This window comes from Lingula anatina, chromosome 3 (assembly GCF_051362555.1).
Source record: "Lingula anatina isolate TDL-2025a chromosome 3, LinAna3.0, whole genome shotgun sequence".
In the NCBI taxonomy this organism is placed as follows: domain Eukaryota; kingdom Metazoa; phylum Brachiopoda; class Lingulata; order Lingulida; family Lingulidae; genus Lingula; species Lingula anatina.
Genome location: NC_141769.1, coordinates 867,951 through 881,449, shown reverse-complemented (window position 1 = coordinate 881,449; position 13,499 = coordinate 867,951). Strand labels below are relative to the sequence as shown.

Genomic DNA, 13,499 nt, shown 5'->3' with positions numbered 1-13,499 from the left:
ATATACCTTTCCAAATACACACAATACCTCGCATCACCTCGCCTTTGTTATCCTGTATAAGTAATTTTATATAGAAAGCATTGTGCGGGGGGAAACCGCTTTTTGCACTCGTTACTGTAATCGCGGTTTCGTGTAAACCAAATCTGTGCATATATTTGTCTAGAATTACATTTAAGTGAGCAATATTCTCCCCTATTTTTATATTTCAATTTTTAATTGATGTAAAAGTACAAAGTGAAAATCTCTATAAAGAGATATAATCCATATGTACATTTTTAAAATGCTAGCATTTTACAGAGCTATATATCCATGTTAGTCAAGTATCGTTAATTGGAGTCAATTATCTGTAAAAAAATAGTTGTTTACACGCCATTACAATGATTGTTATTAGAAAATAAAATTTCTTGTCGATCTTGTTCTCACACGTGCCGGTATTTAATTCAGCAAACCCATAAAACACAGCAGTTTTATTCGAAGCGTTTAACTGAAGTAAGCAGGTAAAAATAAACGCGAAAAACTTTTTTAATTTGGTTTTTGTCAATTTTCTCACGAGGACTTTGTCAAGCGTCAACATTGAGAGTTTCATGGATTTTCAAAGGCCCATTATAATGCTTTTGACTTACTGTGCAGCGACGTTGACGATGTACGTGATAAACCCTGTAAATCTTACTAATTGTTATTCTGAGTATATAAGACATTTTGTCTGTATGACTGCAATAAATTATCGTATGGAAATACTTCAGCATGACACGCACCAATTTGTTATCACAATTTGTGGACCACACCAATCTCATTAAAAATATAAATTTGGTTCCTTTATATTGGCGCACATACAGAGGGTCTTACAGTTAAAAAGAATATCAAGCATCTCGTCCAGTGACTCTTGTCTGCGTCCGTTAACACCTCATGCTGGCTACATTGATTTCACATCGGACAACAGGAGGAGACATTGCTTCATGGACAAAATATGTTTCCCAAGTATAATCGCCAAAAATTACCACCGCGTACCCTAGACGCTGTCACATTAATCATCACATCAAAAATTATCTGGGCGTATAGAAATTATGCGACCAAAAGAAAATAAATCAAAAAACCTGCAATTGAATCGCGAGACGATGTTGTTGCTGTTTGTTTTATACAAGGTTGAAAGTGACTTTGGAATATCACCCAAATTTTCACTTTATGACTGGGTTCCCATCCCTAGATCGATCTAACAGGATCGGTCCATCTCCATGGGTTTTCTCGCTAAATTGCTTTCAGCTTAAGTGGCTTAGGCGTCTAGGACGCCTAGTAAAGCTGCTACACGATAGTTAATTACCCCTATCAGCTTCAGTAGGCGTGACAGACATCTTAGCCGCTTAAGTTAATTGCAATTAAGCGAGAATCCCCTTGGAGATAGTTCGATCCAAAGTTAGTACGATAGGGTCTGGGAATAGTCTCTATATGAGTTTACGAGTTCAACATTAATATATATTAATAGCAAGTCTTGTAATACTAAAACTAGGAAATTTTCCACAACCACAACTGTTTGAACCTTTTTGAAATTTTGGCAAAAGCAATTAATGAAATTTCCTAGTGTGTTTACTTTTAGCGTTTCACTCTTTGGGTTTCCAACTCAAAAGTGCGCACCACCTTCTCTTCATTTTAAAAGAACACTATTTTCTCTCGTCTTATGCCAAGTAAAAAGTTTACTTAAGTTTGAGACAAATATTGTAATTTTTTTATCTAAGTAGTAATGTGTTATTTGACAGTAGTACAGTTAATTACCACTGCCTAGGAGTTCGTGTATTTTGTTATTGGTGGTTGGTTAGTTAATCGTCTCACACAAAAAGTTAAGCACGGATTTTGATAAATTTTTCTAGATAGGTCAAAATGGCCAAATTTATAATCAAGTCGAATTTGGTGGTTTTTCCATAAATACTGATTAATTTTAATATATTAAAATAATACTGAGAACTGAGCTGCCTTGGCAGAGGTCTGCGCTCTCTCAATGTTTACATGGTGAATATGCACTGAAGTGCTCTAAACTGTAATTTTACAGAATTTAAGAGAAATACAAAAACAAAAATATCCTTGATAGATGAGATAATCTTTAATACAATGCTACACCACACTTGCTATTCTGCCATTATTTCTGAACCCATTCTCCAAATCTCACAAAACCTCACGAGACTTAGGGATATCTTAGATGATTCCAATGGGATTCAGACAATTTTTGAGTAGCACACATGGGCATGGCAACAGAGAACATTCAGGACAAGGTAAAACATCATGCTCTTGTAAATATTTTTCTAGTTGATAACAAAGTATTTATCAAGTAAGCATGTAAGGTCTGCTTTGGAGTCAGCCAGCTGAATCCTTGAAATTACTTCTGCATGAAGTAATGAAATCTAATTTCAACTAAATCTTCTTATAACAATTCTGTCCATTTGAAAGTCTAGCTTTAATAAAACAGTATAACCAGACTATAAGAAAAGAACATTTGTGTTAAACACAAGTCAATAGCCTTTTTTTTTGTTGTTGTTTTTTTAATAAAATGAGTCAACACAGTCACCCATAGCTTATACATATAGTCAGCTACCAGGACCGCTTGCAGCAGGGGCTTGCGCGCCGTTCCCAGAGTGTTTCTCTGCGTGGTATATCCGTGTTATCTGGATTAACATGGGTCCTGTGTCAGCATCATTCAGCCAATGATTGGTGCTGGCAGGATTCTCTAACATGTTGAGAAATGCTGAAATCAAATAGAGAAATGGTGTGATTTTAACATGATAATAGATGGAAAAAAGTAAAAAGTCAGCTTAATTAAAATATATCAAACTGAGAGAGAGAGAGAGAGGGAGGGAGGGAGAAAGAGAGAGAGAGAAAATAAACATGATACAAGACAATTGATATGAAAAAATGTCAGAAAAAGTTATCAAAAATGGCTTAATGCCCTTTACCTAATATACTTCTGGGGTTATTTAACCCCAGTTGTACCACAGGGTTAGCCATGATAGCCTTGTACACAGAACTTTCGGGGTTCAAACCAACTTCTAAATCTTCAGCCTGTGGCCGTCTGTCTCCTAGCAACCACTCACACTAAACAAAATTTGAAGTAAAATATTATGATTTTTTAACTAAGAAATTAAGTTTCATCAAAAAAAGAAAAATATACCATCCATGTTAGAGATTTTAAAATAAGAACTCTGAAAGAATAAAACAATTATTCACTTTGAATCAAATTCATTAACAATTCTCTTGAGCCTAGTATAAAATATAGCAGTTGTTTTGGATTTAAATTTGACTGTATATAGATTTCATCTTTACGCTTAAAAATGTTGACTAAGACTATCAGTATCCAAATAATGAGCTACCAGTAAGCAGTTAAGTCAAAATAGCAAACTTCATTTTTTTCTATCAAAATTTTCATGAAAAGCACCATTGGAGAGAAAGTGATTGCAGTGTTAAACTGTATATACTTAACATTCAAGTTCATCATCATCATCACCATTATTATTATCATTTATGTTCATGATGATAAACTTACTGCTGCATCCTGATTATTCTGACACACTCGCAGAGCATCCACAACTTCTGTCTCAGGAAAACCCATCTCCATGAGATTTCTCAATGCCTGAAATATGTCATATCCAAGTTTTACTTACATATAACACACACACTCACACACACACACACATCTTTTAAGGACTAGACATTATCCTTGTGAATACATGAGGTTTACTGATTTCTTCAAACTTTATGAAAAATGTTTTCTCCACACATTCTTAAATGTCTCAAACTTATAGTTTTATCCTTCAAAGCTTCTGAGATTTTCCAGTTGTAAGCAATGGTTCATGAATGTAAGAAAATGTTTTTTATAGAAAAGTTTGGTCTGAAAATCCACACTATGATATCCTTAACATGACAAAATCTGTGAAAAATTAATTATTTTTCAATTCTACAATTCACATGAACTTGGCACAAGTGCATTGCTTCAAACAACAGGATTTTTTTTTCTTTTTTGAAACTTGGGAAAAATATTCATGTTTTCCATTCATTAAAAGATTTCTGTTAATACCAAGTCAGAAATTAACTATATATCTGCCCATTTAAAACCTAAATCTTTGACAAAAATATTGATGAAAATTGCTTACTTTAAGTAATCATCAAGTCCCCATCTACAACCTATTTTTTCATACAAATATTGATAAAAAATAGCCCACTGTAAGTAATAACCCATGTTGGATCTATCTATCCCTCAAAGATGAAAGTGATAGTGAACCTTTGAAAATCCTAAATACAACAGTCAAATATCCAGATTTCACGATAAAGCAAAAAGACTTCCATCCCTTATCCTGTAAGAAATAGGTCAACTCACCCTTGGATTTGCCTTGAACTCTCTTCTCTTATAAGCTTTGAATGTGTCTAGAATCTCTGAGACCTTGGCAGGCTTCATGAAGTCTGTTTTCTCTTTGCTGGTGGCTTCTGTATCCTGTAGAAATATACCATGTGTATATTCAGATTTTTTAGTTTTTCAGAGGACAATTCAGTGGTTGTCACAGGAGGAATCAGAACTGGACTGATGGTAAACGACAGGATCAATTTATTCTTGATTAAACAAGTGTGTCCCTGTGTATGTGTAGGTTTGTATGAGTGTACATGCGTGTGTGTTGGCATAGATATGCATAAGTGCATGCCAAAAATGTTAGGAGTTACCTGAAATATTCTTTCACACAAAACAAATTTTGGTCAACTGATCAATCCAAACTTCAAAGCAATTATATATATATATCTATATTACCACGTAAATGACTAGCTGATACAGAGGTAAAATCTCTGAAGTAGAATTATGAGAAACCAACCTTCTGGACCTTTTTCTGAGCAGCTTTCATTTCTGGCAATGGCTCGTCAATGTCTACATCACTATCATGTTCTAGTAACCATTCCATGGCTTGGACTGGGGACATACTGAAACAGGGGCAGGCAAAATTCACAGGGTGGAAAGTATTTTATGTTGTTGCCACATTTGATGAGAAATTACTATATATGCAATTACCACTCTTTGATCTGCTTTCAGAAACTAAAGGATTACACAATGGCTTTCAAAGTAGGGGTAGGGGAAACAAACTGAAGTTGAAACTTATTTTGTTAACATCAACTTACCCATGACCTTCCTAAAACAGGCTTAAGTATGAACGTCTTTGTGAAAACTTTGTCAACGGCCTCAATTAGTCTATGTGGAAATTTTGTGAACACAGAGACTTAAATATGGTCTCATGGAGTCTGTGCCGTGGTGAAAATTGAATATATATATCATTGCTAGGCCGTTTTTTTCCATACTAACTTGTTCAGTATCAGTGCTTTGGTAGCTCTGTTCTCTGGGAACCCCATTTCTGTCAGCTGCTTCAGTGTTCCTGGCTCTACGTGAACTACAGGGTCATTCTGCTGGTCCATTAAATCTGGAGTAACACAAGCATGTTCTTTCATCATGAAAATGCCAAGAAGTCAAAATATATGGATTTAAATATGTGAATATTTTCACAAGCAAAATACATAAAATTTCACCATTTTTATTTCCCCTTCAATATATATTGTGCTTTCACACATCACCACAATAAATCATCCTTTTTATTTCTATCATTACATGTACCTTGTGCTTCCCTGAAGATTTTGGCAGCTTTTGGATTCAGGCAGAGAAGTCGCTGTCCAGCTTCTATCAATGAAATCAATATCTTGCGCATTTCAGAGTGAAACTGAAAGTAAAAACAATTGTGAGCAATAAACAGTGTCGACAAGAGTTCCAGGCTTGAAATTTGATGAAAGAATGTATTCATCAGTGCAAATGGTCCAGTTGTTAAAAAAATAAATAAATAAAAAATAAAATTTGGACAAAGGGAACCAGATAAAATATGTACATGTGGGCACATCTTGTGTCTCAGTAAAAAATAGATGAGTTTACAATATCCAAGCAGGGCCTGTAATATCTAGCTTTCCCTTCAGCCTGGAGTGCATTCAGTGTTAATACCCAGTCTGGTTATGAGATCAGTTATATTACCAACTTGAGGCACTTACATCCACCACTTCCTCCTCCTCTGGTGCCGCGGCCTCCGCGTTCTTGATGGGGACAGCTACTGTGGCCGCGCAGATCTCTTCTTTTGTAGGAGCTCGGTGTCTCTGGTCTGCCTTCTAGAAGAGAAATACACATTTTTATTGCCATCCCACTTTATGTTATGACCCTTCTGGAAATAACTTCAAGGAAATGTTATGAGGACTACTCATTTATAAAACAAATCCAGTTATCCTGTAGTCTCAAAAATAACCATAAAATTTATATATTGAGGATACTGGAGTAAACAACGTTTCATGCAGATTCTCTAACTTTTCTATTCTTGTATGACATCATGCACTATTATTTCTCTGTCTGAGATGATGGCAATTTACTGTATATCAAAGCACACTTTCATTTGAATCATCCAAATATGGGCATTTTTACAATCCTGGGCACTTTTCAGATTTTCCCACATATTGCTAATTAACAAATTACATACATATCATCAAATAATTCTTTTATCACTATGTTAGAGAATGGTGTAAGTGAAGATAAACACTGAAAATAGAAACCAAATATCACCACCGAGTCCAAAGTTATGCTAAAGCAAAGCCCGAAAAATGACCAAAAAATTTTCCCGTTTTAGTCATATGAAATAAAAAGCAATCTGAAATAAAATAGAACAGTGTTTGACATGGCATTTTTTTGGATTATAAAACGCTCAGTAGTATGGTGGAAGCAAAAAAGTTTAAATATTAACAGGAGAGAGGTGTATCCTAGAAAAAAAGTCTTTTAATGGCATGCTGGTATTTCCGTTAAACGAAATGTCCATTCCGAAACAAAAATAAATTACTTTCAGAAAACATGTCATAAAACATACAGTATAATTAATCATCCTAATCATTATTTGGATGTATTGGTATTGTTTGTATCAAATAATGAAATCTGCACGATGATTCTGGAGCTTGACATGGAGTGCAAAATAACCCTACCGTGTTTTTCCGTTAAATTTGTCCATTCCGAAACATTGGGTTTCTCTTACATAAAAAGAACATGTTGACACCTAGCCTGTAACAATATATATTTCTCTAAAGCCCAGGACATGTGACATTTATTTTTATATAAGAAAACCCCAGTGCACAGAAACCCATTTAACTGTGGCCTTTTTTGAGATGCTTGTTAAAAATTGTCCATTCCGAAACAAAGTACCTTTACATTGCCAATGTTATAAATAGAGAAAATTTTGTCTTTAATGCTGTATGTTTCACTTGACATGAGCAAATTACTGTTAGAGCATCATGCATATGACATAAAAATAATAGAAAAACATTTCTTCAATGGCATCTTTTTACATTTCTATATATATCTTCAACAAAAAAAAAAATTTTTGCGAGTCAGCATCTTTTCTTTGGATCTACTAGAACTTCCATTGCATATTTTCCCAAAGTTCATGTATTTCAAAGTTAAATTAACAATTAATTGAAAAGATTATATCAGTATAAATAGAAATATAGGCAATTTGGATGCTTTGTATTGGAAAGGACATTTTTAACACATTGTCTAAAACAGTTGTTTACTCTTTGGTCTGCTCATCTGTTTATTATTCATGAGGAAGAGGATGATGAGAAGCACATCAAATTTATGTAGAATATAATTTTGAATAATATAGCTTACTTGAAATATTGCTTATGATGTACATAAAAGTATTTGAAAATAGTTATGAGGCTACACGTTAAAGTTGCGAGAGTCAGTTCACTGGCACGGTTTACAGAGGCGCTTGCAGGCAGACACAGGTTATAATTAACTTCCTGTGATTATTTATAATATATACATACATCATGATACATCTCTCTCTCTCTCTCTCTCTCTCTCTCTCTCTCTCTCTCTCTCTCTCTATATATATATATATATATATATATATATATATATACACCATTTAAGCAATTTCGTAAATGTTAAATAAATGTCCATTCCGAAACACAGGACATGCCTAAAAGGACATATTTAAAAATGTAATTACTAAATTTAAACCTGACCTTGTCAAATAATATTTTATACAGCTATAAGCTGTAACAAAAGGAAGTAGAATAGGGTATAATGGAGTGTAGAAGACTCTGTTTTATATCATGATCAAATACTAATGGAGTAACATTTCAAAAAAGAATCAAAAACTATCCAAAATGACCAATTAATGTAATAAAAACAGTTCAGTTTTAATCTAGTTAACTCATATTTTGTCCAATGATTGCTGTACCTTATAAACCAACATACTATGAGATCTTAAGGCAATTTCATAAATGTTAAAGTAATGTCCATTCTGAAACAAGGACATGTCTAAAAGGACATATTTTTAAACATGTCTTTACTGTTGGTAAATCTGACATTGTCAAATAATATTTTATACAGCTATGAACTGTAACAAAAGAAACTGGAATAAGGTGTAATGGCGTAAAGAATACCTGGAATATATCTCAGAATCAATATTTAATAAAATAAAATTCCAGTACCAAATTACTAGTACAGAATAGACAAAACAAGCACAAAATGTAATAAAAAGACTTCAATTTTAGTTCAGCTTCCACCTATTTTGCCCAGTTATTCATAGACTTATAAACTCAAATACTACAATAGACTTATAAACTCAAATACTACAATAAAATAAAACAATATCATAAATGTTAAAAAAAATGTCCTTTCCGAAACAGGGATGTTTCGGAAAGGACATTTATTTTAACATGACACTGCAATTAGCACACATGTCCCTGCAAAATAATATTTTACACAATCATGAAGCATAACATAAAGAACTAATGCAAGGTAAAGTGAAGTACAGAAGTCCTCAGAATATCTCAGAATAAAAAACTTCATGGAGTCACATTTAATACTGAAACAGGAAAATTACAAAATATCATTGATTCGTCAAATTTTGGATATTTTCATCCATTTTTTTTCCAAATACATAACAGAGCAATACTCTCTGAGTAAAACTAAGTGGTTTCTTGGAGATCAATGCCTTAAATTATCATAAAAGTCACACACTTCAAGGTTTAGCTTATGAAAATTAAAAAAATGATTTTCAAAATTCAAATAATCATATCTTTATACATACACAAGGTTTTATCTCGGGATTGTCATTTCTTATACCCTTCAGGTCTATACTTTCAAGAAAAGTACAAATATCAACACAATAATGACTTCTATTTTTGACCCTTGGTGGGAAAAAAAGGAGCCCAGGATTGTAAAAATGCCCATATTGATGGAGAGTATTGAATATTATCACCTTGTACAGTTGTAGGTATATTTATGATATATTTCTGTGTCTACCTTTGACTGCTCTTCAAATACAGGTGGCTGAAGCCTCTTCTTGACCAGCAGCAGCTCATCTACAGTGAAAGTTACCTTACATTATACTAGTATATTTCTCGGAAGAAGAAGTATTTTCCAAACTTTTTGGGAAAAAACTCACTTTGGGCATTTTGAAAACAGATGCAATGTCACTAACATTTTAAATGGCATCATGCACGTACACAATGCCATTTAGCATATTACAACTATTGCAGCATACTGTCAGTCTGGTCAGCATACCGTGCCAAATATTCCCAAGTTTACTTTTTCTTAATACTTGTATTTCAACAGCATATACCAAGTGCACCCTACTGCCTCATAGGCCTTATTCAGAATAGGAGACTAACAAGTCCGAGGGTCAAATATGGCGACCCACTACAAAGTTTGCTGTCTAATCCGCTGATACACAGTGAATAGATTTAATCCGTGGGAAGTATTCAAGTGAGTTTGCCATATTTGACCCTTGGACTAATTTGTCCCCTTTGTTCTGAATGGGGCTATACATTTCAACAGCATGTGGGAATACCATGTACCCTATACCAGTAACAAAGTCTACCTCCGTCCTGAAGTCCTTCCTGAGCCGCCGTGTTGTCATCATTTAGTGTTTGTTGAGACCTGACCAGGATTAACTTGTGATATGTGGATGCCTTCATCCCAACAGCTGGAGTGTAGAAATGACTGCTAGCCATGATCTGAAAGTTATATTAACTGGTAACCTATACAAAGATCTCACCAGGATTAACTTGTGATATGTGGAAGCCTTCATCCCAGCAGCTGGAGTGTAGAAATGACTGCTAGCCATGATCTGAAAGTTATATTAACTGGTAACCTATACAAAGATCTCACCAGGATTAACTTGTGATATGTGGAAGCCTTCATCCCAGCAGCTGGAGTGTAGAAATGACTGCTAGCCATGATCTGAAAGTTATATTAACTGGTAACCTATACAAAGATCTCACCAGGATTAACTTGTGATATGTGGATGCCTTCATCCCAGCAGCTGGAGTGTAGAAATGACTGCTAGCCATGATCTGAAAGTTATATTAACTGGTAACCTATACAAAGATCTCACCAGGATTAACTTGTGATATGTAGATGCCTTCATCCCAGCAGCTGGAGTGTAGAAATGACTGCTAGCCATGATCTGAAAGTTATATTAACTGGTAACCTATACAAAGATCTCACCAGGATTAACTTGTGATATGTGGATGCCTTCATCCCAGCAGCTGGAGTGTAGAAATGACTGCTAGCCATGATCTGAAAGTTATATTAACTGGTAACCTATACAAAGATCTCACCAGGATTAACTTGTGATATGTGGATGCCTTCATCCCAGCAGCTGGAGTGTAGAAATGACTGCTAGCCATGATCTGAAAGTTATATTAACTGGTAACCTATACAAAGATCTCACCAGGATTAACTTGTGATATGTGGATGCCTTCATCCCAGCAGCTGGAGTGTAGAAATGACTGCTAGCCATGATCTGAAAGTTATATTAACTGGTAACCTATACAAAGATCTCACCAGGATTAACTTGTGATATGTAGATGCCTTCATCCCAGCAGCTGGAGTGTAGAAATGACTGCTAGCCATGATCTGAAAGTTATATTAACTGGTAACCTATACAAAGATCTCACCAGGATTAACTTGTGATATGTGGATGCCTTCATCCCAGCAGCTGGAGTGTAGAAATGACTGCTAGCCATGATCTGAAAGTTATATTAACTGGTAACCTATACAAAGATCTCACCAGGATTAACTTGTGATATGTGGATGCCTTCATCCCAGCAGCTGGAGTGTAGAAATGACTGCTAGCCATGATCTGAAAGTTATATTAACTGGTAACCTATACAAAGATCTCACCAGGATTAACTTGTGATATGTGGATGCCTTCATCCCAGCAGCTGGAGTGTAGAAATGACTGCTAGCCATGATCTGAAAGTTATATTAACTGGTAACCTATACAAAGATCTCACCAGGATTAACTTGTGATATGTGGATGCCTTCATCCCAGCAGCTGGAGTGTAGAAATGACTGCTAGCCATGATCTGAAAGTTATATTAACTGGTAACCTATACAAAGATCTCACCAGGATTAACTTGTGATATGTAGATGCCTTCATCCCAGCAGCTGGAGTGTAGAAATGACTGCTAGCCATGATCTGAAAGTTATATTAACTGGTAACCTATACAAAGATCTCACCAGGATTAACTTGTGATATGTAGATGCCTTCATCCCAGCAGCTGGAGTGTAGAAATGACTGCTAGCCATGATCTGAAAGTTATATTAACTGGTAACCTATACAAAGATCTCACCAGGATTAACTTGTGATATGTGGATGCCTTCATCCCAGCAGCTGGAGTGTAGAAATGACTGCTAGCCATGATCTGAAAGTTATATTAACTGGTAACCTATACAAAGATCTCACCAGGATTAACTTGTGATATGTAGATGCCTTCATCCCAGCAGCTGGAGTGTAGAAATGACTGCTAGCCATGATCTGAAAGTTATATTAACTGGTAACCTATACAAAGATCTCACCAGGATTAACTTGTGATATGTAGATGCCTTCATCCCAGCAGCTGGAGTGTAGAAATGACTGCTAGCCATGATCTGAAAGTTATATTAACTGGTAACCTATACAAAGATCTCACCAGGATTAACTTGTGATATGTAGAAGCCTTCATCCCAGCAGCTGGAGTGTAGAAATGACTGCTAGCCATGATCTGAAAGTTATATTAACTGGTAACCTATACAAAGATCTCACCAGGATTAACTTGTGATATGTAGATGCCTTCATCCCAGCAGCTGGAGTGTAGAAATGACTGCTAGCCATAATCTGAAAGTTACACAAACTAAATTTAAATAGAACTGCTTCATTTTCTACCATGGCAAATGTCAAGAACGAAACACACAAATGAGGGGGGGGGGGGCTAAATTGTGCAATACAGCACAACATTTCACAATACACTTAAAAAAGTCCAGCTGTTAGTAAAATATTGTTAAGTTGCATCGATCAACAACACTGATTTCCTAGTAATATATTTCTCTTTCATGTCAACCTATTTTGTTGGAGTTGACCATTTCCTTTGTTTAATTGCAACTGGCCTCATTTTTTCAAGTGTATTCTGCTGTGTTGTGCTGTACTGTGCAATTTAGGCACACCACAAATGAATGTGAGCTGCTCTGCAACTGTGTGTTTCTTCTTGATACTGTTTCTGTTTTCTTTTACAGTAAGTGAGGGAGCAGCAATTTATGGGAGTGTGCAAGCAAGATAAAGAGTTCCAGTACGATGGCATCAGCTGAATCCTTGGTCAAAATATCTTCAGACTCCACGTTCATAATTTTATTTAAAATTATCTGAAAATAATGCAATGATGATAACACTACTCATGAATGTATGCATCTTCAAAGAGCTTACTAGTAGCTGGATCATAGCAAATTTGAGTACTCTGATTTGAAAAGAAGAAACATTAAAATGTAGAACGTAAGTTGCACTTGAAAGAACTACATAACATTCGCTTTTTACTTTCAGTTTCAATGAAAATCATGTCATTTCTTTTAACTTAATTAAGAGAACCCGATACCTTTATCCTGTCTATCGTGCTATCCGGCGGGACGTCCATTAACCAGTCCACCCCCTCCATACTTGTCACCCTCACCTTCATCACAGAAGGGCTGAAAACTTTTGATTCGGGAACAAGCATTGAGAAAAGTTATTATTTCTTCAACATCAACACAAAATAACATTGCAGGAAATAATATATGCCTACTTCCGAAAGACGACAAAAAAGGGCCTATGCTCGTACTGACGGCATGGCCTCATGAGACCAGGATTTATCTTACCAGGATAAGCATGCCATCTCAGGCTAGGTTAGTCCAGATTCCGCAGTAATTAAAATTCTCCTGATCAGAGGAAGCTTATATTTATCTAATAGAAAAATATGCTATTTGCCAACGATCCAAAAATGTAAATTCACTTCAGAATTCTTACAGAAAACAAAAATCTAATTTTATGAGGTATTCAATATACCAGGTAAAGCAATATCCATACAAAAATGGGAAATTTTTCATACAATTGGGTTCAGCTAGTGGGAGGAGTGCCTCAGGGCACTAAATTAGGTCC

At 35.2% G+C, this 13,499-nt stretch overlaps 1 protein-coding gene across 1 annotated transcript; it reads right to left on the bottom strand.

The window, feature by feature from the left end:
• Positions 1-2,070: 2,070 nt before the first annotated feature.
• On the bottom strand, positions 2,071-13,239 carry LOC106179509 (ubiquitin-associated domain-containing protein 1). Its single transcript, XM_087009346.1, has 11 exons — positions 12,961-13,239; positions 9,930-10,065; positions 9,353-9,411; positions 6,052-6,165; positions 5,630-5,732; positions 5,324-5,438; positions 4,842-4,947; positions 4,358-4,471; positions 3,527-3,613; positions 2,940-3,078; positions 2,071-2,731 (listed from the first exon to the last, which is right to left on the bottom strand). The coding sequence occupies exons 1-11, from the start codon at positions 13,078-13,080 to the stop codon at positions 2,574-2,576; spliced, it is 1,251 nt and encodes a 416-aa protein (XP_086865472.1). The 5' UTR covers positions 13,081-13,239; the 3' UTR covers positions 2,071-2,573.
• Positions 13,240-13,499: the final 260 nt, after the last annotated feature.

Excerpts from the sequence above, each read along its gene's own strand:
- LOC106179509 (XM_087009346.1), bottom strand. The coding sequence starts at position 13,080 with ATGCTTGTTCCCGAATCAAAAGTTTTCAGCCCTTCTGTGATGAAGGTG. Across the intron at positions 9,412-9,929 it reads GGAAGGACTTCAGGACGGAG|ATGAGCTGCTGCTGGTCAAG; the intron begins GTAGACTTTGTT and ends CTTTCACTGTAG. Across the intron at positions 5,439-5,629 it reads AATCTTCAGGGAAGCACAAG|ATTTAATGGACCAGCAGAAT; the intron begins GTACATGTAATG and ends GTGTTACTCCAG.